The 24,247-nt window shown below is 66.1% G+C and overlaps 1 protein-coding gene across 1 annotated transcript; it reads left to right on the top strand.

Annotated features, from left to right (window-relative positions):
- Positions 1–799: 799 nt before the first annotated feature.
- On the top strand, positions 800–23,688 carry SMTN (smoothelin). Its single transcript, XM_042805238.1, has 20 exons — positions 800–1,002; positions 6,032–6,192; positions 6,442–6,538; positions 6,614–6,692; positions 6,786–7,123; positions 8,855–8,957; positions 9,177–9,439; positions 9,590–9,653; positions 10,954–11,040; positions 12,958–13,052; positions 15,133–15,249; positions 16,256–16,414; positions 16,508–16,583; positions 16,863–17,027; positions 17,620–17,682; positions 17,850–17,913; positions 18,250–18,420; positions 18,496–18,619; positions 18,692–18,843; positions 22,711–23,688. Exons 1-20 carry the CDS (start codon positions 952–954, stop codon positions 22,859–22,861), a joined length of 2,580 nt encoding a protein of 859 aa, XP_042661172.1. The 5' UTR covers positions 800–951; the 3' UTR covers positions 22,862–23,688.
- Positions 23,689–24,247: the final 559 nt, after the last annotated feature.

Genomic DNA, 24,247 nt, shown 5'->3' with positions numbered 1-24,247 from the left:
CCAAACCAGAGTCCTGCTGGACTGTGTAGGGCCAGGGAGGGCTGAGGGCACCACAAGCAGCTCCTGAGTGTGAGAGATCACCGGGACCGTGTGGAGCAACGCAGCCACGTCCCCTGGAAGCCCTTGCAGGGTGGGGAACTCTGGAAGTGCCCTGGTAATTCATCTTGCAGAGGCGTCAGCAAGAGGCTAAAAGGAGCCCCACAGAGCATGCGGGGATGCTCCCCATAGTGTGATCTCCCCCCAGGCGCGGTGGGGGGAGAGCCCCATGCGGGAGGTGCTGAGCAGTCCTCCAGCCCCACACCCTGCAAGCTGAGGGTGCAGCAGCTTCTCCAGCGGGCGGGAGCCGGGCCCCGGGGAGGGGCGGGGGGCGCAGACTGCGCCCACGCTTGGGGGTTTGCTAAAAGCTGTCGGGAAAGGCTGCGCCGGCCGCGCCCGCGGGGGAGCAGCCAGGTGCACCGGGACCGCTCGGGGGCTCACCGGGCTCCGTGCGGGGCGGGAGGGAGCCCCGATCCGCAGGGCACCCCGCGGTGGCTCGGCTAAGGGGCCAGGACCGGCGCGGACACCGGAACCCCCCCCCCCCATCCTCCGGCGGCGGCGGCGGCGGCGGCGATCCCGGGCACGGTGCCGCCCCCGCGCCGGGGAGGGGGGCGGGGCGAGGCGGGGCCGGACCGCCCCCCCGGCTCAAAGACCCAATGGCGGCGGCAGGCGCCGGCGGTGGGCGGGGCGAGGCGGGGCCGGACCGCCCCCCCCCGCGCAAAGACCCAATGGCGGCGGCAGGCGCCGGCGGTGGGCGGGGCGGGGCGCTTAGCGGGCGGCCGCGGTGGTGCCGGAGCGCGGGCCGGGCCGGGCCGGGTGTGGGGCCGCGCCGCCCCGGCCGCCCTTTGTTGTCTCGGCCGTTGCCGAGTCCTCGGCCGGCACCTGCGAGCGGGCCCCGGCCCCGGGGCGGGCGGGATGTCCCAGGAGAACTTCCTCGGCATGGACGAGGGAGCTCTGCGGAAGTTGGTGAGTCCGCGCGGCGGGAAGGGACGGGACCGGACGGGACCGGACGGGACGGGGCCCGGCGCTGTGTGCCCGGCTCCCTCCGCCCCGCTCCGGCTCCCCGGGCTGACCCCCGCGGAGCTGCTGCGGTGCTGCCCACCCCCCCCCCCCCCCCCCCGGGCTGGCCGGGGTCGGAGCTCTGTCACGGGTGAGCTCTAGCACAAGCCCCCGTCCAGCTTCGGTGGCTCCAGAGGATCCGTCCCTGTTGCGGTGGCCAACGCCTGGCCCTTCGCTCGCCCCCGTGCTTGGGCTGTAGCAGCTGTCAGGCGGCCCCATCCCGGCTGGTGGCTCCCGCCTGAGGCCCTTCCTGCTGCCGGCTCGGTTACCTGCTCGCCGCTCCCCCGGTGCAGGCTGCCGTTTGGCTCGCGCCTCTGCTCCTGCGCTGCCTGAGGCTGGCCTGGTGCCATGGGATGCTCCCCGGGCTCTGTGCTGGCATGTCTGGGTGGCAGCTGCCGGAGTAATGGCCAAAACACTTTCCGGCTCCGTTTGTTTCCCCGGGAATAAGAACCTGGAGCCGAGCCCTGGCCTCGCGGCTGCCGGGGCCAGGTGGGCTTGTGGGGGATGAGTGCCCGTGTGTCCCAAAGGTGGGACTCTGGGTGCTGGGCTCTGACCTGCTCAGGCAGGGGCTGCTGTGCCAGGAAGCCCTACAAAGCCCTACGAGGCTTCAGGCAGCCTTGCCACCTCCCCTCCAGCCCTGGGCCACCACGAGCTCCGGGCCAGGGGCCACGGCTTTGCTGGGAGCCCCAGGGGCTGAGCGCGGGGTGGCCCCAGCTGACACTGGGCAGTGGTTACAGCAGGAAGCTGAGTCAGCCGGGAAGGCACGTCTGTGGGAACAGGAAAGAGTCGGGATGCTGCGGCAGCCGCGGGAGGCAGGAGCTGCGCCATGCCATGGGCAGGGGGTCAGGAGGGGGGCTCTGCTGCCCTGCCAGAACCTCCCGGTGCGCCATCCTCAGCCTGCTCGGGATCGCAATGTGCAGACCTGCCTGGTTTTTTGTGGGCTGAGAAGCCCACTGCTCTCTGTGGGGTGACATCGGGGCCAACAGGGGCCCTGGAGGTGTGAGGATGGGTGGTTTGGGTTTCTCCCTGTCCTGCCAGTGCCGCAGCTCTGCCATGTCCCAGCTGAGGTCTCTGGGCTGAGACAGAGCACCAGGAGAGGTGATGGGGTAGGTGTTGGGTCTGTGGGGAGGCAGATCTTGCCTGTGCTGCAAGTGTTGCTTCTCCCTGGGGCTTTGTCTTTGACCCACTAGAGCTTTCAATCCGCAGAGCTCCCAGCTTGGGTTCCCCTGTGACTACGCAGTGAGGGCTGAGGAAAGCCTGCTCCCAGCTGACGTGAGGCAGGGAAGGAATTATTTTTCTTTCTGGTTGGGTTTTGGCTCCACTCAGCTGGAAGAGGATTAGCCCATATAAGGGAAAACTGCCTCTCCCACTGCTTCCTCCTTGTTCTTCGGCTCTCCCCAGCCCTCGGCTCTGGGCTGCTTCTCCTCCTCCTTTCTCCCTGCAAGTGAGACCTCAGCAACAGTGTGTGAAGTCCCTGAGGGTCCTGGAAGAAGGAGTCTGGGGGATGCGAGCAGATCTCTGCAGCCCCTTCTCCAGGACTGTTATTGTGCTGGCTGGGCTGGGAGCTGCTGGGGAGCTCTGCCCCCATCTCCTTCCTACAGGCACCCGCACAGTTCCCTCCCGAGCTGCCTGCCTGTACTCAAGTCCTGGGGAGGCCAGTTGGGTGCAGCATGAAGGTGACCAAGGGCTTGGGGAGAGAGCTGCGGGGAATGGAGTGGGTGCTGCTGCAGCATGGCCCTTAGCTGGTTGTCTGGAAGCTGGGGCTTATTTGAGCACTTGGGGCTGTGCTGAGCTCCAGGTTGCGGTCTGCTGGCCCCAGGCTGGGGATTGCTCCCCTCTCCCATCCCTTCCAGATGTCAGCCTGGTTAATTAGACAGGCAGGATGCAAATTGCCTCGCAGGCAGAGGCAGAGCAGGCTTGAGCTAGGAAAGTCACAACCACGAGGTCCCCTTCTTTTTACATGCTGTGGCCTGGGAAAGGCTTCGATGGCTCTGAGGAGTGTTGCATCTCTGCCATATCCCCGTCACCCAGCTGTCCCTCCTGCTTTCCTCTGCTGGGGAGGCAGCTGTGCTTTCTGCGGCTCCTTCCAAAGGCGATAGCGAAGCTTAGGGGCTGCAGGAGGTGCTTGATGTGCTTGAGTTTTGTACCCAGAGCAGTTTCCCTGTGGCTGAGCTTCAGTCTCCCAAGTACTCTGTGTTCAGCTGCTGCGGGGAACTGGGTGGATGCAAGGCTAATTATGGCACTCCCGAAGGAGCTGCCGGCCGCGCTGGGGCTCTGAACACTGCTGTGCTTGGGCATCATTGGGAAAGCAGACCAGGGGTGCCTTGCCAGCACCTTTTCCACAAAGCCACTTTGTCTGTGTGCTGAGCTAGACGCTTGCTTGTAACCGTTAATTCGCCACTGGCGGGGCAGGGCTGGTGGGGCCCTGGCATGTGCCAGCAGGGCTGGGCCCCGCAGCCCCTTCCTGCCCCCTGGCTCCAGCTGTGGTTTCGGGCACGCTCCCCATTGCTGCTGGCCATGAAGCCTTCAAAGCCACTCATTTGCCTCATCCTGGCTCCCTGCTGACGTGGGTTTGGGACAAGGCTCTTCCTCCTGCCCTGCTGCAGTTTTTCCTGTGGGTTGAAGGCTTCCAGGACCTGGGTGCAAGTCAGGTCACAGCTGGAGCCTCCTGGGCAAGGCAGACCCTGGAGCTGGCAGGCAAATATCATGCAGCGTATGGGTGCCAGGGTGTCCCCTGCTCTGGGATGTGCAGGGATGATGTCCTGTTGTGTCCCCACACTTCCCAGTGCACCTGGTTCCTGCAGCTGCTGCCACCCCCAGTTGCCCTGACTTGGCTGCCAGTGTCGAGCCATGTACAGCCGGCAGCTTATTTAGGGAAGGGCCAGAGCCTTGGCCTCCTGGCATGCAGCAGAGGAGTGTTTTTCTGTCCTCAAGGCCTTTGCACGGCTGTAGGGAGAGCTGTGTTTGCCACGGGGCCTCTGCTTCCAGCCCCTCCTTTTGGGCTGGACCAGGCTCCGTTGCTCCCCCAGCCCATTGCCGCCGCCCCGTGCACAGTGGAGCTGGGCTTCCCAGCCGACCAGGGTTGCTGCTGTCTCTGCTGGAGCATCACAGGGAAAGGCCCTGTCTCCTGCCTTTGTCCTGGCAGCCAGCGTCCCGTCCCTGCCTGCAGCAGCATCCCCAGGGTGCAGGCAGGCCGAGTGCAGATGGGACAGGGGAGGCCCATGTGGGTGGAGGGGCTGGTTTCCCCCCCCTACATGCCCCTGCCCTGGCAGCGCAGTGGCTCCAGCTCTTCTAAGATCCTGGGGATTGCAGGCCCCGGCTCCATCCAGGAGGCAGATGCTTGCACCGCTGTGGGATGCGATAACCGACTGCAGCATGCTGGGAGGGATAGCACTGCCAGCGGACGTGACAGGGGCTGCCAGGGTGGGAGGGAGCACCCCAGCTGCTAGCAGCTGGCCCCGAGGTGGCATGCATTTTCAGCGCTGGGCTGGGCAGAGGCCAGTGATCCTGGGGGTCGGTGGTCCCAACTGCCGAGCAGCCCGATGGAGTCGTCTTGGCTCAGGAAGGATAATGCTCCCAGCAGGGCCTTAAGGCAGACAGAGGCTGAAGGACCATGGTTTTGGCTGCCACTGGGGTGGTTCCTGGTGTCTCTGTGCCTGCTGACTTCACCGAGATGGAAATATCCACCCGTGATCCCCAAACTCTGAACAGGGGGGGGCGACGGGCAATGGCTTCACTGGGGACCTTGTGCAGGGGGGTTCTGCGGGCAGGTGGTGGTTTGGGCCCCTTGGCGCTGCTCAGCCTGGGTCCAGCTGAGGGGCCAACCCCGGATTCCTGCTGCAGCTGAACCTGGAGAACCCGGATGGGTGGCCTGGCAGTGGCCCATGGGACCAGAAGGGAGGGGACTGATGCTCTTGTCCTGCGGCGCAGCCTCAGCTGTTCCCAGCATGCTGGGGCTTGACTTGCCGGGCAGCTGCTGTGGGTCACAGGGTTTATTTTTAACAGGCTCCATGGGAAATCACCTCCTGGGTTCCCAGCGCCGGGTTGGTCATGATGTCCCACAGCGGGACAGTGGGAGGACAGTGGGGCCGTGCCTGCCCTGGCTGGCCTTTCTCTGCAGATCTGGCCACCTTCTGCCTCCCTGCAGTGCAGGGGGGGCATGTACACGGTCTCCTCAAAGCACTTGGGCTGGTGGCAGGGCTGGGGCTGTGGACCTGATCTGGAAGAGGGGAAGCAAGCTCTGGGTGCCCATATCAGGTCCTGGTGTGTGGCCTTAGGTTGAGGAGCACCCATGAGATGTTCATGGGGGAGTTGTGGGGAGGTCATGGCTGTGCTTTCCACATACAGAAGGCTGGGCTTGGATTTAGGACAGATCCTGCCCAGGTTTGGCTCCGAGAGCTGCCTGCCATCCCCTAGCACTGGGTGAAGGTGGGGAGGGCTGCAGGTGGGGGACCTCTCCTCGGTGGGGTGCTGGGACCCTCCCGACCAGCACCTCCTGGGGGCTTTGGGGATGGGAGGGGAACAGACTCTGCTGTCCCCTCCCTCCCTGCTGCTGGAGGGTCTGGCGTGGGTGGGAGCTGGTTGTGTGGAGGGGCGCAGGGCTGCAGGGAACTGACCCTTGAGGGCTGCACGGACCGCTGGCAGGCAGACATTGCTGCCATACACACCTGCCTCCTCGCCGGCTGGAGGTCTCGGTGCCACCACGGCAGCCCCTCCTTGCCCTGGCTCCCCGGGGGGGGGTCCGTGCCCGCTCCCTGCGGGGCCAGGCAGTGCTGGGCAGCGTGCCCCGCGCGCGTGGGCCCCGCCGCACAGACGGCTCCATTGTGTGCGGCGCGTGGGCAGCCCGGCCCGGGCGGCACCAGGCCTGAGCTGGGGGGGCCGCGGTGGCTGGAGCCGGCGCTGAGCCCGGCGCTGAGCCCGGCCCTGTCGCACCCAGCTGGAGGCAACGCTGGATCTGGCCGAGCGGCGCCGCATCCGCTCGGCCATCAGGGAGCTGCAGCGGCAGGAGCTGGAGCGGGACGAGGAGGCGCTGGCGTCCAAGCGCTTCCGCCCAGAGCGTGGCACCCACCGGCAGGACGACAAGGAGAACTGGCCGCGGTGAGTCTGGCGTGGGGCCGGGGTCCTGCTCACCCCCGGCTTCTGCCCCGGGAGACAGCGGCTTCGACGCCCGGCCCCGCTGTGGCTTGGACGGATTTGGGTGGGTGCGAGAGTGGGGGCAGTCCGGTGGCGAGCGGCTTGGCATGTGGGAGGGGGGCCCATTGCCTGGATTTGCCGGCTGCCTACAAGGGGACTTTGCTCCCAAGCACCCACAGCAGCTCCCGGCTGGCTGCTCTCACCCCTGTGCAGATCCCGGCACCTGGAGGAGGAGCAGCAGCAGACAGCCCTGGCTGCCTTGTCCCAGCAGCTTGAAGCCATCACCGATGTGGAGGAGCTGACAAAACTGGTGAGTGCCCGTGTGCTGGGGCTGACTGTGTGCTGGGGTGACCGTGCTTCTCTCCTGGGTCTGTCCCTCTTGCAGCTGCGGGCGGCGGGTGAGTACGAGGAGCGCAAACTGATCCGAGCTGCCATCCGCAAGCTGCGGGCTGAGGAGATTGAAGGTGAGACACTGTCCCCGCATCTTAGGGTGGCTACCCCAGAGAGCCCGGGACGTGGGCAGCTCCTTTCTAAACACTGCCTTTGCTCCCATCCAGCTGCAACCCTGGCTGGGAACACACAGAGCGGCCAGAGGAACAACAGCAAGCCTCGCCCTGTGTCTGGGGACACGAAAAGCAGCCGTAGGGACGATGCTGAAACGCCAGCTCTGCCTGGGAGCAGGAAGAGCAGCCAGAGGGGTGATACTGAGCTACCAGCCTTGGCTGGGAGCAAGGAGAGTTGTGATGAGGACAGCACCGAGCCCCTGGCCACGACCGGGAGTGGGGAGAGCAGCCAGCAGGATGATGCAGAGCAGCCGGCGCTGGCTGGGCCGGAGGAGAGCAGTGACGGGGGGGCTGCAGAGCAACCCCCTGCCCAGGAACCCAAAGGTTCAGTGGTGAGTGTGCAGGGCACTGCTGGGGGGACAGAACCACTGAACACTTCCTCGCCCTTCCCTTGAACTCCTGTGCCAGCCTGCCTGGGGCACAGACTCCTGAGCGTGCTGGGCTCGCCCACCCAAAGGGGCTGGGACGGGTGAAGCTGGGGTCTCTGGGGACATGGGGGATGTGGCTGGGCTGTGCCAACGTGGCCCCAGCAGTGGGGAGCTGGGGCTGGGGGCTCGGGCCTGGGTGCCCCTGGGCTTCTCCCTGAGGATGCAGCCTGGGCGCGAGTGCTGCAGGCAAGGGGGTCTGTGGGGCACCTCAGTGCACTTGGTGCACCCTTTCCCTCTGCAGCTCTGTGGGGATGGTGCTCTTTGGAGGTGACGGCCACTTGTTCTGCCTGCGGCAGCTGCCTGCATCCGTCCCCTTGCACAGGCAGAAACCTTGATCCCCTGGTGCCACCCCCCATGCTGTTTTTTCCTGCTGGCCCTTGAGGGGCTGGGGCTCACGCTGGTGGAGTGAGGCTGGTGCCCACCAGACGTGGTGGGGGCTCTCTGGCCAGAGGAAGGATGAGCTGGAAGGAATGGGCGCAAGCCTGGGTTACCTGTGCAGAAGTGGGGACCCCGCAGGGGACTGCGGCGCTTGTGGCGGTAGCAGGTCCCTGCAGAGACACCAGGTGGGGTTGCCCTTTGGGGGAGAGTGTGAAGAGAAAAGCAGTGGTTATAACCACAGCTGAGCAGGAAGGTTTGGGTCCCTGCACCTGCCTCCATTCAGCCCAGCTTCGCCCTCTGCCTGCCCCAGGGCCATGGCAAGAGGCTACAGGGGGGATGTGGCCCTGTGCTACCTTTCAACACCCTCTGCCTTTCCCATCCGGACGTGCTGGCACACTGCCTCTGGTCCTGGCCACGCTGGGACATCTCCTGAGCAGTCAGTGCGTTTGTCCCACTCTGACTAGCTGATTACTCCAAACCCGAGGCCGTTTCCCTTAAACATCAGCTACAGTGCTGCCTGGCGGGTTTGGGTCCTGGTTCCCCTGTGCCCCCTCAGGATACGGGCCTCTCTCCTCCTTCCCCTATCCTGGAATCACATCAGCACCTGGATCCCACAGTGCCCTGGCTGGTGACACCCTGGCCCTGCTCAGGTGTGTGTCAGGGTCATACCTGTAACCTACGTGTGGTCCTGCACTCAGAGCATCCCCTTGTTTGCTGAGTAGAGCTGCTGGTGCTGTGGGCAGGGACAGGGTGATGCAAAACTGGGTGGTTCCTGCCTCACAGAGCCCTGAGGTGCCTGGGCTGGGGGGGCAGGAGGGGACAGGGGCACTGGGGAGGGGCTGTCCTCTCCTCATACTTCCTGGCATCCATGCTGGACGAGGCTGGCGTGCTCATGGCAGAGGCCACAGAGGAACCCAAGAGCCAGCTCTTTGCTGCATGCCCCACACAGAGGAGTGCCAGGAGCCCCAGGGGTGCACGGGGTTTGGGCCTCCCCTTCAGTGGGCACAGCATCCTCCTCCCTGCCTGATGGAGGCAGTGGGGTGTGGGGACACTTGTCCCCCTGCCAGCCTCCTGCAGTGACCCCTGTGCAGGGGGATGGTTTGTCCATCCCTGGCAGCGTCCAAGCAGAGACCTGGGTGGCATGGAAAAAGGCCACGTCCTGTGGCGTGCCCCTGGCTGGGTGGCAGGGATGGGACAGGGTGACCCGGTCAGAGGCTGGAATGGGGCTGGCCCTGCTCTCACCCCTGCTCTCCCCAGGCCCACAAGCAAGACAACGCAGCGGAGCAGGAGCTTGTCCCGGCTGGCATGCAGGAGCTACGCAGCCAGCAGACAGGAGACCCCCAGAAACCCAGCACCCAGGGTGAGTCCCCGCAAACGCTGGTGGAAAAGCCCCATCTGGGGGTGTGCCCGGGGCCAGAGCAGCACCAGGGCCAGCTGCAGGCAGAGGCGGGGGGATGGAGCACGGCATCTCCCAAAAGGGCGGGCAGGGGAGGTGGGTGCCTGGTGGGGCGGCGGGAGCAGGGTTGCTCTGCAGGTAGCCACAGGCTTCCCCCGTGCGAGCCTCTTCTCTCTCTTGCAGCCATAGTCTCGGGGACCCTCGTGCTCCTGGAGCTGCAGCCGACCCCAGAGCACGGTCCGGAGCCCAAAGATGGTGCTGAGGAGCCAGAGCAGGGCCAGACATGCTTCACGGCTGCTGCCCAGCCCGAGGTGCAGCACCAGGCAGCCTGGAAGGAAGGGAGCCTGGACAGCCCTGCCACCGCCCCGGAGCCCAGTGGGGGGCAAAGTCACCAGGTGGAGCAGCCCCCCCCCGGCCAGCCCAGTGCTGGCAGCCGGATCAGCCAGGTATAGAACTGGTAGCCCAGGCTGGGGCCACCGCTGTGCTCTTTGCCGGGGGCTGGCAGTCCTGTGAGTGAAGGCAGCCTGACGGCGTGGAGGTGGGGGGGTGTGCGTGGCCCCCCCAGCTGACTGCTTTGCCTTTTTATCTCCCTGCAGCTTGGTGTCAGGGTACGCAGCCCAGTGCCAGGGCTGGCCGGGAGGCGCGGGGAGCCACCAGTGGGTGAGTGCAGCTGCGTGGGGCGGGAGGGCTGGGGCCGCGGCCCCTGCCCCCAGCTTGGGCAGTGCTGCCCCGGGGGACCCCCCCGTCGCCCCCCCCCCGCCCTGCGGCACAGGGAAGGGTGTCAGACCTGGGGATGTGACTTAAGCCCATGTGGGCTGGGACAGGAATGCGAGGGCGAGACGTGGCCGTGCCAAGGGCCGTCTCCAGCTGGTGACCATTTGCTGCCCAGCCGTGTGGCGGTGGTGCCTGCCCCGGCTGGGTGCTGGGGAAGCGGGGTGCCAGGCGGGCTGTTTACCAGTCCCCCAGCTCCAGGCTGGGCGGCAGCAGGGCCATGAAAGGGAATTGGTGCCGGCAGCAAACCCCAGCCTTTTGCATTCTTTGTCCCAATAAGGCCGGGAGCCGTATGCTGGCTGGCCCCGACCCCCCCCCAGGGCTGCACTCACTGGCCCAGCTGGGGCCCAGCACCCTCCAGGTCCTCCCCGCAGCCTTGAGGGATCGCAGTGACCAGCAGCTGCCTTCTTCCTACTGCTGGAAAAACTGACCCTGCAGCCGTGCCGGGAGAAAACGAGGGGAAAAAAAACAGAAAGCAGCTCTGCCCCCAGAGTCAGGGTTCTCACTGGGAGCCACCCTTGCAGATGGAGGTCCCCTCCCACCAAGAAGCCTTGGAGGGCTGCTGGCTTCTGGGAAGGCAGAAACCCTGTGGAGATGCTGGGGGGTGGCGGGAGGGCTGGGCTGCAGCGCGGCAGAGAGAATCGTGCAGGAGCTGAACCCCCTCGCCTCACCCTGGGGGCTCAAACTCGGGTGCTGGGGAAAGGCTGAGCCCCGGCACTTGGGCATGGGCGACTCTGGCCCCAGGCCAGAGCACTGCACTGCCTGTTTGGTGCCTGCTTGTACCCTGGGTGCTCCCTGGGTGGGGGGCTGAGCCCCTGGGCCCCCTCTCCAGAGGTGGTGCAGGGCTGGCCCCGCTTTGCTAGGGTCTGATGGGTGCAAGGGTGATCCTGATCTTCTGGCCCAGACCCCAGGTAGCACTCACTGCCCCGCCAGGGCATGGGTACCCCAATCTCTGCCTTGCCCTCCTCTACAGCGTGGTTTGGCACTGCAGGGCAGAGCCAGCTGCCTGGGGTGTAGTGCAGCCTGCAAGTGCCGGTGGATTTTGACACTCTGCTCTGGGGAGCGTGGGGTGACAGAGGGGGATCCCAGGGTGCTGTGCTGGGTGAGGATGGCAACAGCACCCTGTGCCATGCTCACCCTCTGCTCCCCTTGTCCTGTTCTTTGCATATCTGACCCGTCCCTTCCCAAGTGGCGGTGCCCACCCAGGACACGGGTCGCCTGAACACTCACCGGTGGGAGCAAGCGCCCTCCTCCCTGCGCCCAGCTGGCTCCACGGGTAAGGTCCCGGTGACGGCTGCCTCTGCGTGTTCTGCTTCCCCGTGGCAGGAGGTCCCCAGTGGAGTCTGGGCAGGCGTGGAGCTCTGCAGGGGCTTCCTCACCCCCTGCCCAGCATCCATCCACCCCGTCCCACCCGTGGGCACCAGCAGCCAGGCCCCCGCAGAAAGCGGCGGCAGAAGCTTTGAAGAGCTGCAGCCACACTCCGGGAGGGGGGGGGGGGAGGCAGCGTGCCTGGCAGGGCACCCGGGGGGGGGGGGCTGCGTGTGCGGTGGGGGTTCTGGGGGGGGGGCAACGTGCATCACGCAGGCACTGTGGGTGCTGCACGCGTGGCAGGGCACTGCCAGTGGGGGGTGGGCACCCCGAGGGGCAGGGCAGCACGCGTGGTGGGCACATGCACGCGTGGTGGGGGCTACCCGTGGGTCGCTGCGGCCCCGGTGACACCCCCCCCCCCCCCCCCCCAGAGCAAAGCCCCGGCAGGCCCCCGCCGCGGGCCGGCTCCGTGCGGGAGCGCGCCCAGCGCTTCACCCCCGCGGGCCCGGGCCCGGCCCCCGGCCCGGCGGGAGCGGGAGCGGGCGCGGGAGCGGGCGCGGGCGGCCCGGCGGGGGCGGGCGGCCCGGGGGGGCGGGCCGGGCCCGGCCAATGGCAGCGGGGGCCCCGCACGGCCCCGCCGGGGCCCGCTCAAAACGCGCGGGGCGGCGGCGGCGGCGGCGGAGCAGCAGAGCGGCACCCGGCCCCGGTCCCCGCCGGCCCCGGCCTCGACGGCATGAAGACCTTCTTCACCATCGAGATCAAGGATGGGCGCCTGCAGCCCCTCGCCCCCCGAGGCGCGGCCACCCCCGGCAGTCAGCGCTCAGGTGGGCGCTGGGGCGGGGGGGGGCGAGGGCGGTGGGAGCGGGAAAGACGGGCGGCGGGGGAAAAAGGGGGCACCCGCTGGGAAGATGGGCGGGGGGGGGGGTAGTGGGCACGAGTGGGCATCGCTCGGGGAGGTGGGCCTGGGCAAGGTGGGCACCGGAGGGGCGGTGTGTACAGCGGGCAGGTGGGTGCTGGCGGGGCCGTAAGCGCCGTGGGACGGCGCTTGTGATGGGACGCTGGGTGCGGTCAGGCAGTAGAGCAGACGGTGGGCAGTTAAGCGCTTGGCGGGGTGGTGGGGGGTTAAGGGCACGCGGGCAGGTGGGTTAGAGATAGGCCAGTCAGGTACTGATGGGGACGCGTCAGCAGCAGAAGTGACATCTGGGCGCTGGCAGCCCAGCGGCTGAGCGCGGGCGCTGCCAGAAGAGCGGAGGCCATGGGCAGGAGCGTGCCTGGCAGCCCTCGCCCTTTGGCAGGGATGCTCAGCCTGCTCAGAGCATCTCGGTACTGGAATGCCATCTGGCCCTGCAGCCTGTCCCCAGCCCCACTGTCCTGCCACATTCATGCCTGAGGTCCTTCCCTAAGCCCCTGCCCCATCCTCTGCCCCGTGTTCATGCTTTGTCCCCACTAACCTGCTGTTCCAGGGGAGTTCCTGCCCCATGTTCATGCTTTGTCCCCACTAACCTGCTGTTCCAGGGGAGTTCCTGCTGCTCCACAGCCTCTGATCCAGCCCTGCCCCTGATCTAGCCCTGCCTGCCCGCAGATGTGGCTGGCTCGAGATGCTCCCGGGGCCATCCCTTGCGCCAGAGGGGGTCTTGGCTCTGGCTGGAGCGCTGCGGAAAGTGCCCTTCCTTGGGCAGGAGGCTGAGCCAGGGTGGCGAGGGGGGGTGCCTGGCTTCCCTGTCCCTTGGCTGGCCCCAGAGCCCTTCCCTTGGGTCGGAGCTCAGTGCCCATCGCTGAGGCAGGATGCGTGCAGCAGCCAGGCAGCCTGGCCAGAGCCGGTCCCCAGGCGTGGGGCTGGGCTGGGGCTGGGACAAACCCTGCGTGCCCCTTGCTCCCCTTGCAGAGGTGACCCTGGGGCTGCGGAGCACCCCCATCCGCATCACCGCTGTCCCCAGCAGCGTCTGCAGCATCAACAGCATCAGCAGCAATGTCACCAAGGTGAGTGCCTAGAGGGGCTGGGTGCCCTGGGGCCATGCCCCACCCTGGGCATGGTCTGGGGGGTCCTGGGCTTGGTGGGGGGGAGCAGTGACCAAGGTGGAGGCGGGTTGGTGCTGGCAGCCCAGTCCGGAGGCTCTGGCTGTTGTCTGTTGTTTCAGTTTGTTTTGTTTTGGTTTTTCCTTTTATGAGGCAATTTAACAATGTGTGGATGCACAGCCCCAGCCACACGAGCCCCCTGCACTGTGGCACTGTGTATGGAGACACTCAAGGAGTGGGGGAGAGGTGGGCTGGGAGCCTTTTGTGGGTCTCCCTCTGTTTTAAACACTTTTTAGGGCAGCAGTAGCTCAGGGAAAAACCCATCGCCAACCTGTCTAGCAGGGGATCCCCAAGGGTCTCTGATTCACCCTGGGGCCACAGGCTGGGGTCCTGCCGCTTTGCAATCCCAAACTGACAGCAGAGTGGCAGCCCCAGCCCACCTGGCCTGGGAAGGATTCTTCGGTGCAATGGGAGGGAAAAAAAAAAAAAAAAATTTCCTCTGCTCTGTTTTGGGGGGAGAGCAGGACGTGGATCCCCCCCAGGTGCTGGGGCTGAGTGTGCACAGGAGGCAGCCCTGTGTGTGCAGCTCTTCAAGTGCTTTTATCTGCTCCTGGCCATCTAGGGTAATGCGAGGCACTCGTGCACGCGGCCTTGGCAGGAGCTGGGATGTCAAGTGCGGCACTGCCTTGCTCGTGGCCCTGAGTGCGCCTGGCTGCCTCTGTGGGCACAGCACTGCCCGTGGCATCGCTGGTGGCCGTGGCACCGCTGGCTCCCTCCATCCTCACCTCAGCCCTTGCCGGCGCAAAGCAGGCAGTGCCTGCAGCCTGGCAGGGCTGCCTGCAAGGGCTGCCTGCACTAGCCAGCACGTTCTGCTGCCCACTGGCAGCTCGCTGCCTGCAGAGGGGTGACTTCCCCCTGCTAATGCGCTTGGGCAGGCTTGGCCCAAGCAGCCCGTCAGCTCTCATTAAGGAATTAGTGGCTCCTGCCCGGTGGGGTGTGGGGCTCAGGACCCGCTGGCTGCCCGGTGGCGGACGCAGCCTCCAGGTGTGCTCCCAGGGGGCAGGGAGGAGGAGGCGGCAGTGGTGCTGGCAGCCCTGCCAGGTAGGTTTCAGTTGGAGGAATGGGTGAGGAGTGGGGATCTGAGGAGGGCGGCCCCTGCAGCGTGTCCTCTTGCTGGTGGGGTGCCACCTGTGCCCGTTGTGCAGGGACCTGCTGCCCCTGGGGTGTTCATCAGGCGGGGAGGGGAGGGAGGGGGACAGAGGCTGGTGGCATGATTGCTGGCACCAGCCTGAGGCTGGAGATGTCGGTGTGTTGTGGGTGATGCTGGCCAGGAAGGGGAGGGCATTGGGGTGAAAGGGGGCATGGGTGGTCCCTGGCCCTGGAGCGCACCTAGCGTGGCAATGGTCTGGGTCTGATCCCCGATGAGGGCTCTACCCCACCCGCCGTGCCCCACAGCCCCCCCCACCCCCCAGCTGGCATCAAGGGCACTGGCAGCCGCCTGGGGTAGAGGTGCTGCTCGGCAGGGCTCCCCCTCGCCGAGCCACCTGGTCCCGGGGCTGGAAACTCTGCCAAGTGTCAGCGGCTGCCTCGGCACCCCCTGTGCGGGACCCCCAGCCGCCGTGACAAGAATAGCCCAGTGGGTGCGGAGCTGTGCCGGGCCGGCCTCCAGCTGGGGGTGGTGTCCCTGGTGTCCCTATAAAGGGCAGAGGACAGCTGAGCGGGGCTCCCTGCAGCGTCTGCCAGCACGGGTGCTGTCACCATGCCGGGGGTCGGCCTGGAGGGGCTGGCGCAGGCCGGAGCGGCTGAGCTGGTGGAGCTGCGGCGGGAGCTGGGGGCTTTCCAGGGGGCGGTGGAGGGGCAGCTGGAGCAGGCCCTGCGGCAGGTACAGCCCCTGGCACGGGCACTGCGGGTGCTGGAGGAGGAGCACCTGGAGCTGCGGGCAGAGCTGACGCGCCTGGGCCACCACCTCGACCTGCTGGTGCTGCAGCTGGGGCTGCGGGAGCCCGCTGGGGAGGACCTCAGCACCCTCCTTCTGGAAGCACAGGACCCTTGCGCCCACTTTGAGGGCACCGAGGAGCCCGGCGTCCCCGTGGCCCATCCACCCACTTTCTCCAGCACCCGCCAGCAATCGGTCCTGCACCTCTCCCGGAGCAACAGTGGCGTGAGTGGGGGCAGCCCTGCCCCACGGCGGTGCCCGGCGGGAGGGGTGGGCTGGAGCCAAGGCGAAGCCCCCGGCGCAAGGTGGAACTGTGGCTGTGGTGCAGAGGGGACGCAGCGTCACAGGGATCTGCCACCGTTTGAGATTGCTGCTGCGGGAGGCAAACGGCGCTTGCCTGCTCCGCGGTGCCCGGCGGGTGGGCAGGCAGCAGGCAGCCGTCCTGCCCTGGCACAGGCGGTGGCACAGGCGCAGGCGGTGGCACAGGCGCAGGTGGCCAGCACTTTGCCGTGGGCTGGGTACCGGCACGCAGCATGGGGCCAGGCGCGTGGTGGGGCTGCTTTGGCCCCACACCAGCACCTCCTCCCTGCTGCCTCCGTGCCCTATTCCAGGCTGGGCCCGCTGCCTGGCGTGCATTGCTGGGGAGTCGTGCTGAAAGGGACTTGGCGTCCTGGCTTTGCTGCAGCAGGGGCCAAGCTGGCCTAGATCCTGAGCGTGGATGCGGGGGAGGCTCCTGATCTCCTGCACAAGCTCTTCTCTCCACTAAGTCCCTTAATTCCGTGGAAATCCCTTGTGCTGCTAACGGCACGCACTGGCCTTGCCAGCACCTTGTCCACTGCTGGGCACCAGTCACTGCCCAGCCTGGAGCACCCAGGCAGCCTCTGCTTGCTGGAGGGCCCTGGCAGCCTGTGGTGAAAGGGGGTGGGGAGCATTTGTGGACGTTTTGGCAGCCAAACTGGGAGCAGGTCAGAGTCTGCTGGGACCTCCCCGGGCAGGGGGTGCCTCAGTGGGGGACGTTGCACTCCCCTGCCTGCCTTGGTTGCCGCAGATGCCTGTGGTGTCCCACTGGCTGTGGGCTCTTATGCCACATGTTGGCACACCTTCTCCAGGGTCTCTTCTGCCCACAGCACTGGGCAAGTGTCAGGGCGATGGAGGGGCTCGGACCCTGGGCATCATGGCAGAGGGGTGGCCAAGCTGGTGGGAGCTCAGTTGCATGGTGCTGTCCTTGCAGGTGGAGCCAGAGGCGGTAGAGCAGCCCCAGGCATCCAGGCTGGAGCCAGAGCTGCCCAACGGCATGGAGAAGGTCCAAGTGAGAGAGCTGGAGAGAAGGAGCAAGCTGAATGTCGAGGAGCTGAAGAGGATTGAGGATGAGGATGTTCTGGATAAGATGGTACCTCTTCCACCACTGGGCTCCTGGGGAGAAGACGAGGGGACCCTGAGCTGGTGGCAGAAGGGTGATGCTGATCTCCACCTCCTCCTTTAGCTGGATCGGACAACAGACTTCGAGGAGCGGCGACTGATCCGAAACGCCATGCGGGAGCTGCGCCAGCGCAAGCGAGGTTTGTGGGGACAGTGGCTCCTCCCGCAGGGGCCAGGGCTCTGGTGGTGGCATTGCAGGTGGAGCTGGCAGGGTGGTGGGGTGGGGCTGTCCAACTGTGATGAAGCAGGAGGGTGCATTGGGTCTTCTGCTGCACCCCTGGCTGTGCCAGGCCGAGGGCATTGTCCTGCCCGCAAGCCCGTTCTGGGCCAGCAGCAGCCAGCAGGACCCCTGGTATGGTGGGGACCATGCCTGCCGCCCCTGCTTCGTTGCTGATGCTGTCTCCCACTCACGTTTGCAGACCAGCGGGAGAAGGAGCGGGACCAGCGGCTGCAGGAGACGAGGAGCCAGGCTACAGCAGGAAGGGCCGGCCACGCCACAGAGACCACCACCACGCAGAGCACCCAGTCAGCCGACGGCTCGGCACGCAGCACTGTCACCAAGACCGAGCGTCTTGTCCAGTCTAGTACGGGCTGGGCTGGGGGGACACAGGGCTCACTTGCCGAGCAGAGCTGGTGTGCCAGCCCTTTGGGAGGCTGTGCAGAGGCTTTTGCAGTGCTCTGCCACCACAGCTTCTCTCAGCTGTTCTTGCCGCCTGGCCCAGGTCTGGCTTGACTGCTCTGGGAGCAGGACTGTGGTTCAGGGCTGAGTTTTGCTGCATCATCTCCAACTTGCCCAGAGCCTGCCTAAGGGATCTGCTCTGGTGACTTCCCACCCAGTTCTCTGTGCCATCGGGGTGTCGGGGGCCTTGTCTGCACCTCAGGCCTGTCTCCTGTCCCCTGCACCTCTGCTCTCCCAGCCCCTGGGTGGCTCAAGCCGAGAGTCGCTGCGGGGCTCTGAGGGATGCTCCAGCTCCCTGCTCCTTTGCACTGGCCTCTTTGTTCTGCCTGGGGGGCATATGCCATCTGTCCCCTACCTACCTGTCCTGGCCATGGCTCGGCCTCGTGGGACTTCTCCCTGTTGTGCTACATGTCTGTGAGGGTGCTTAGCAGCAGTGGGTGTCTGTGGGTGCTGCTGCCCCTGGCCCCAGCTGATCCCCTGTTGCCTTACCCCTGCAGGCGATGGCACCAAGACCTCCCGTACCACAAGCATGGAGTCAAGTTACGTGAAGAGATCAGACAGTAAGAGAGCTTTTGCTGCCCTTTCCCTGCAGCATCCTCTGGGTGTAACCCCAGGGGCATTGCTGCCACCGAGCCATACCTGCCTGTGGCGTGGGGAGAGCCCCCCACCTGCCTGGCGCTGCTTCCATCAGCTCCTGCCCAAGGCCTCTCTCTTTCTCTTTCTGCAGATGGCAACAGCACATTCGTTCAAACCAAGTCATCCTTCAGCTCCTCCTCCAAGAAGACGGGCAGGTGGGTGGTGGTGCCTTCCCGGGGCCAGCCCCAAGTGGTCCCCGTCAGCCGCCTGCTTGCACGAATCCCCTCTGCTCAGCTTGCACTGTCCCCGGGTGGGGATGTCCCCAAAGCTTCCTGGTCCTTGGGGCCTGCTCACTGTCTCCAGCAGTCCCCATGGGACCCTCCACGGGCACGGAGACGTGTCTGCCAGCCAGGGACCTTAAGCCACCCCTCCTCTGTCCCAGGGACGTGGAGGTCTCCAAAATGCCAGGGCTGGCAATGGGCTGGGGCCACCACATGCCCTTCCCCTGCCCACAGCCCCCCCCTCCTTAGCTCCTCCTGTCTCTTTCCCAGCATCTTTGACCGTGAAGATGAGAGTGCCTCCAGGCAGAGCAGCCTGGCCGCACTGGAGCGACGCCAGGCTGAGAAGAAGAAGGAGCTGATGAAAGCTCAGAGCCTGCCGAAGACATCGGCCTCTCAGGCTCGCAAGGCCATGATGGAGAAGCTGCAGAAGGAGGGCGGGAGGTGAGGCCGGGCCAGGGGCAGGCGGGCCAGGGTGGCAAACGCTGCCTGGATAACACCCCGTGTCCTCTGCCACAGCTCGCCGAACCTCGCAGTGCCGCGCGCTGGCGTGCAGCGCTCCTCCAGCTTCGGCGTGCCCAATGCCAACAGCATCAAGCAGATGTTGCTGGACTGGTGCAGAGCCAAGACCCGGGGCTATGAGGTGAGTGCCACCTCCTCTCCCTGTCCCCAGGGCTGGTCGCTCTGCCCCTTGGTAACTCTCCTGCCCTCGCAGCACGTGGACATCCAGAACTTCTCGTCCAGCTGGAGCGATGGCATGGCCTTCTGTGCCTTGGTCCACAACTTTTTTCCTGAGGCATTTGACTACAGCCAGCTGACCCCCCAGAACCGCCGCCACAACTTCGAAGTGGCCTTCTCCTCCGCAGAGTATGTAGCACTTGTGCCATCATGTGGGCTTGGGGCGGCTCGAGGGCGACTCTCCCACTCGCTGCCAGGGGCAAAGGGGGGACGTGGGCAGTGGCAATGGTGCCAGAAGTGGGTGCCCATCAGCATTGTTCCCCGCCCTGTGCCATGCAAGAGGTTTTGACGCTGGGGGGGAAGCAGTGGCTGCGTGGATGGAGCCACGAGAGGCCAGCGCAGCCCAATCTGGCATGGCAAGGGTAGGCGTGGGGAAGAGCACCCAAAGGCAGGACAGCAGCCCCCTAAGCCTGCCCAGCTGCCCGCAGGACATCCCATCCCGTGGTGCTGGGTGCAGGTCTGCAGCCCCTGGGAAGCAGGGTTTGTCCGTGCCAGGTGCCTCCTTTCACGGTTGTAGGGGCTCAAACACCATCGCAGCTTCTCCAGTTTCTTCCCCTTTTGCTTCTGGTTTTCCTGGGTGCTGAGAGACGGGAGCGCGTCCAGCTGGAGGGCTGGCAGCCAGCCCCTCTCTCCTTCCTTCTGTCTCTCTCCCACCCACTCCCTCTCCCCTCCAGCACCCTGCCCAGGGGCAGGGCTGGGCAGGTGGGGGTCCCATCCCAGCCAGTGCCCAGGGCAGTGGTGTGAGCTGGGAGTTCCCACAAGCTCCCTGGGTGCCGCAGCACTGTTCGGTGCAGCAAGAAGGGGGCCTTGTGCCTGGCTCTTGGCGCTCCTGTTAATGGACTTTTTGCCTTAATTGGGGAACCAGTGTGTGGACTTGAGAGAGCCATCGACCTCTCCGACCTGGAAGCCAGGTGGCCTCTCGTCCTTCCTCCTCCTCCAGCTCTTGTGAGCGTCTTATCCCAAGCTTCCTGCACCAGGGCTGTGCCGCGTGGTTCCAAGCAGAGCTGGGCAGGAGGGCTGGGCTTGCCCCCCCATCCTCCCGGCGGGTCTATATAAGGGCTATATAGAGCGCCACTCCGCTCTGGAACCCGCTCCCCGAGCACCTGGCGTGCCAGAACACCTCACTCCTCCTCCTCCTCCACTTCTGTCTGTCTGTCCTTTCCTCTGGACCTCACGCCTCTCCACGCCACTCACCTGCCCTCCCCCTCCCTTGCTTGTGCCCCCCCAAATCTCACTGAATGGCCTCGGCACGGTAGTGCCTGGAGCCCTCCTGCCCCTGCATCGCGCACCCCCAGAGCATGCGAGAGCAGAGCAGCATCTGCCTGGGGGAGGGACGGGAACTGCATTGATATGTGTCTCTTTGTTTTCTCTCTTCCTTCCCTCCCCAACTGGGCTGCGGTCACTGGCTTGCCCCTCTCTCTCCCTGCCCCCAGGAAGCACGCAGACTGTCCGCAGTTGCTGGACGTGGAGGACATGGTCCGGATGCGCGAGCCAGATTGGAAGTGTGTGTACACATACATTCAGGAATTCTATCGCTGCCTGGTCCAGAAGGGGCTGGTAAAAACCAAAAAGTCGTAGCCCATTTTCACCCCCCCGGGAGCGATGGTGAGAACCTTCCCCTCCAGATATCTGCCCGTGCCCCACCACTGCCCCTTGGCCGGGGAGGAGCCACTGCAGCTGGGGAAGAGGCTGGGGGATGCTGGTGGGTGAGGGGCAAGTCCTGGTGGTGTTAGCTGGCAGGGCCAAGCTGCGGCCAGGAGAGGGGTGGAAGCAGCTGGCTGGTCTCTGGCCTTCCAGAACAGCACCCATGGGGATTTGGGGAGGGGGGAGACTGGTCACCCTGGGGGGGGGGGCTGTTTGTTCTCTAGCCGTGGGGAGGGCGCTGGCGGGAATGGAGCTGCCGCAGCTCTTCCCTCCCTGCTAGCTGAGCCTGACCCAGGGGAGTAGCTGCTGGGGATGCTGCTCTGGGGGCTCTGCAGCAGCACCAGCCCAAGCGGTGCTGCCTAGGCATGGGTGAGCCCCCCCGGCACACCCCAGCATCACTGCTTGCACTTGCTGCCTCCTTCCCCCCCGGCCCTGGGGTGTGCAGGGGCTGCCACCCCCGGCCAGGGAGGGGGGCTGCAGCCACTGCTGTGGAGCCAGGCGGAGGCGATGGTGCCCTGCCCACGAGGTACAGCCTGCTCATATATGGGCAAGAGTGGGGAGCCTGGAAAGCGTGACGCAAGGTTTGGGTCCTGCCTCGTCTTGCAGTGTTTGTGTCTGTCTTCAGGGGCATCCCAGCTGGCGCTGGAGCTGCTGCTCCCCTGGGCTCTGCACAGCACCAGCATACCGGGGCCCAAACAATGGCTTTATAAGGGCAGAGCCTCTCTCCTTGTGCTGCCGTTGCTTCACCGGCACCCCCTGAGCGAGGGCTGACAGTGGCAGGGGGCCTCTGGAGCTCAGGCAGGGGCTTTCCCAAGGCCCTGAGCACAGGCACCTGTCCCCCGTGCCCCCAAGGGTGGCCGAATCACGAGGTGCAGCTGGTGCCAGCCAGGCCGTGGGCTCAGAGCCCATTGACTCACGTGCAGCAGAGGCCCCAGGGGCAAGCTGGGCAGGTGGGGTGCAGGAACAGGCTCCTGGCAGAGCCCTGGGACGGAGAGCTCTCCTTGGCCCTGGGGGCTAGCAGCAGCTGAGGGTCCCCCTGTGCCAGCTGGAGTGAGCTGTGCTGGGGGTACAAGGTGTGCAGCAGGGATACTGCAGCTTGGGGAGAGGGCTTGGCGGAGGGAGGCAATGTGTATTGTGGTGGTAGATGGCAGCTTGGGGTTCAGACCCTCCTTGAGCTCACAGCTGCCCAGTGCACCCTGTCACTGGGGCAGAGCCCCTGCTGGAGGGTGGCCCTGGGGCCGGAGCAGCTGGGCCAGCCATGGCATCAGTGGGGGCTGCCAGTCCGCGCTAAGCAGCCTCCCGGTGCTGGCACAGCCCCAGCCACTCACAGCTACATTGGCCGCTATCTGTAGCAGCAGCCTGGTGTGCTCCAGTGCTGTCTGTCCCCTGGCAGGAGCACAGGGACCAGGGCAAGGCCAGGGGGTGGCAGCAGTGGCAGGGTTGCTTCTATGCCCCCCGCAGCAGAAAGGCGAGAGGATGGAGGTGGCCAGTTGCCCTCCATGCTTTGCCTGGCTGTTGCAGTGACTACCCCAACCATGCTGGCAGCCCCCTCAAGCTGGACCCCCCCTCTGCTGCTCAGGAAGCCCCAGCTTGGGGAGAGAAATGACACCTGCAGGGTGAGTGGTGAGGGCAGGGCTGCAAGCCCACCAAAGGGACAGTGCCAGAGCCGAGAAACTGCAGGGATGGGGGGGTCCTGCCACAGCTGCTCGGTCAGGGAGCCCCAAGGTTGGCAGCTGCTGGAGCAGGGTCCTGCGCAGAACCCAGGACCACGCCAGGGCCTGGGCTGGGAGGTGGTAGGCACAGGCCAGTGCTGAGCTTGTTGAAGCTGGGCAGTGCCCACCCCACCAGCGGTGCGGTGCTGTGTTTGGGGCAGGCGGCCCCCCAGGCTCCAGTCCAAGACGATGGTGGGAACTGGGCTGGCATGAGAACAGGGCCAGTGCTTTTGGCAGGAGTGGTGACCAGTGTTTTTGGCATGGCGTGTGACTGGGACCCCCGCCTGCCTTTCCCTGGACCAGCTGGTGGGGTTTGGGGCTGGGGCCCAGCATAGACACGCGTGGGTGGGAAGGCACATCTCTCCCTACCATGTACCAGCATCGGCCGGAGGAGGAGGGCAGGCACGGCCTGAGCAGGGAGCGGCTGCCAGCACCAAGAGCTGGGGCAGGCAGGCAGCACGAGCTCTTCCCAGGGCCAGGAGGGGCAGGACTATGGGTACCAAGGGGCAGGCAGGAGCTGAGTGGGGCCGAGAGCAGTGGCACCCAGCACCAGCCAGCCCTGGGCAGCACGTGTCACCCATCCCGGCCCCCGGGGTGGGGCAGCCTGCCCAGGGCCATGCTGAGGGCTGCGTCTCTGCAGGACGCTGGTGGACTGCGTGCCCCTGGTGGAGGTGGAAGACATGATGATCATGGGGAAGAAGCCAGACTCCAAGTGTGTCTTCACCTACGTTCAGTCCCTCTACAACCACCTGCGTCGCCACGAGTTGCGCATGCGGCAGAAAGAGTGCTAGAGCCTGCCCTGCCCGACACCCCGCTGCCCCCCGCCCTCAGGGCTGCCGCTGGGCAGGGGAGCTGCCTGCCTCGGGAGGGTCCAGGGGGACCCCGAGACTGGTGCTGGGGACAGGGGCCTCTGCAACCTGAGCACCCCCCCGACCTCTGCCTCGCCGGAGCTCCCCCTGCCCTGGGTGGCTGTGGGCTGACCCCACGGGCAGGGCAAAGCAGGGTCAGGCAGGTGCTGCTGGGGATGCGCCCCGACTTGGCTTGTGCCTCCTGCGTTCCAGCATGTTAAGTTATTTGTTCTCCAGGAGCTGTTTGTCCCGTGGGCAGCACCCCTGCGTCTGTGGGGTGGCCCAGGCACGGCTGTGCCCTCAGGCCTGGGGCTGGCACGGGTCAGCAGCCAAGCGAGGTTGAGCAGTCCAGCCCGGGTTGCGGTGCATCCCACAAGCAGCATGCCCACGAGTGGTTTTCTTTGCCCCCCCCCCCTGCGAGGAGGAAGGCCCTCTGCCCACCGCAGGCCCCCTCGGTGCCACCTCCCTGGGGATGGCCCCACAGCCCCATGCTGACACCCTGCTTCCTACTGTGCACGTGCACCCTGGGGCACTTCCACACCAGTGGGGGGGCTGCAGCATCCCTGTGCTGGGGAGTGGGTGGGAGGTGAGGGGTCCCAGGGGAGGGATGGGCCCAAGGTATGAGCTGGGATGGCAGCACCCCCCCTCTCCTTCCCCAGCTCAGGACACCCTGTGCTCAGTGCCCCTCGCCCCTCCATCACCATCCCCACCCCTGCATTGACACGTGTACCAACACCAGCCAGACAATAAAGAATTATTCTATAGGGTGATGCCTCTGCCTCGGGTCCTTCTCCTGGCCACACCGCTGCTTCGTGCCACCAGTGCAGCACACGCCAGAACACCCAGGGGAGTGCTGGCAGCCCTGCTCACTCCTGGACCTCTCTGCCCGCAGGGCCCGCAGCTTGCCCAGCCCGGGGGGGGAGAGGCAGGGCACATGTTGCTCCTGGTTGGGGACATTGCCTGGACCCTAGGGGCACCACCAGTGTCCCACCCCGGCCACAGGCCGGCGTTTCGCTGCCCCTGCCGCCCCCAGGCCTGGCACGGGGAGGGACCCCCTGACTGCTGCGGAGGCCGTGCGGAGCCAGGGCTGCGGGCTGAGCTGTGCCCTGTGCCAGGCCAGGGCCAGGCATCCCCGCGGGGCACGCGCTGCCACCAGGCTCTGGCTCAATGCTGCAGCACCCCCTCGGGGGCTCGTACCTGTCCCCCTGTGCACCGTGAGAGCAGCTGGTCCCAAGCCATAGTGCCCCATTCATCCCTCACGCTGGGGAGGGGGTGTCAGAAGAATGGCACAGCTGGTCTGCCGTACCATCTGTTGGCTCACCCATGGTG

Source organism: Tyto alba, unplaced genomic scaffold (assembly GCF_018691265.1).
Source record: "Tyto alba isolate M040663 unplaced genomic scaffold, T.alba_DEE_v4.0 Super-Scaffold_44, whole genome shotgun sequence".
Taxonomy (NCBI): Eukaryota; Metazoa; Chordata; class Aves; order Strigiformes; family Tytonidae; genus Tyto; species Tyto alba.
The sequence above is the reverse complement of the archived record's forward strand: the minus strand, read 5'-3'. Positions and strand labels throughout refer to the sequence as shown.

What these genes read in the sequence shown, in the direction of transcription:
- SMTN (XM_042805238.1), top strand. Translation starts at nt 952, where the DNA reads ATGTCCCAGGAGAACTTCCTCGGCATGGACGAGGGAGCTCTGCGGAAG. An exon ending in AGGAACCCAAAGGTTCAGTG is followed by an intron (nt 7,124 to 8,854) that starts GTGAGTGTGCAG and finishes TGCTCTCCCCAG; the next exon opens with GCCCACAAGCAAGACAACGC. An exon ending in GCGCCCAGCTGGCTCCACGG is followed by an intron (nt 11,041 to 12,957) that starts GTAAGGTCCCGG and finishes CTCCCCTTGCAG; the next exon opens with AGGTGACCCTGGGGCTGCGG.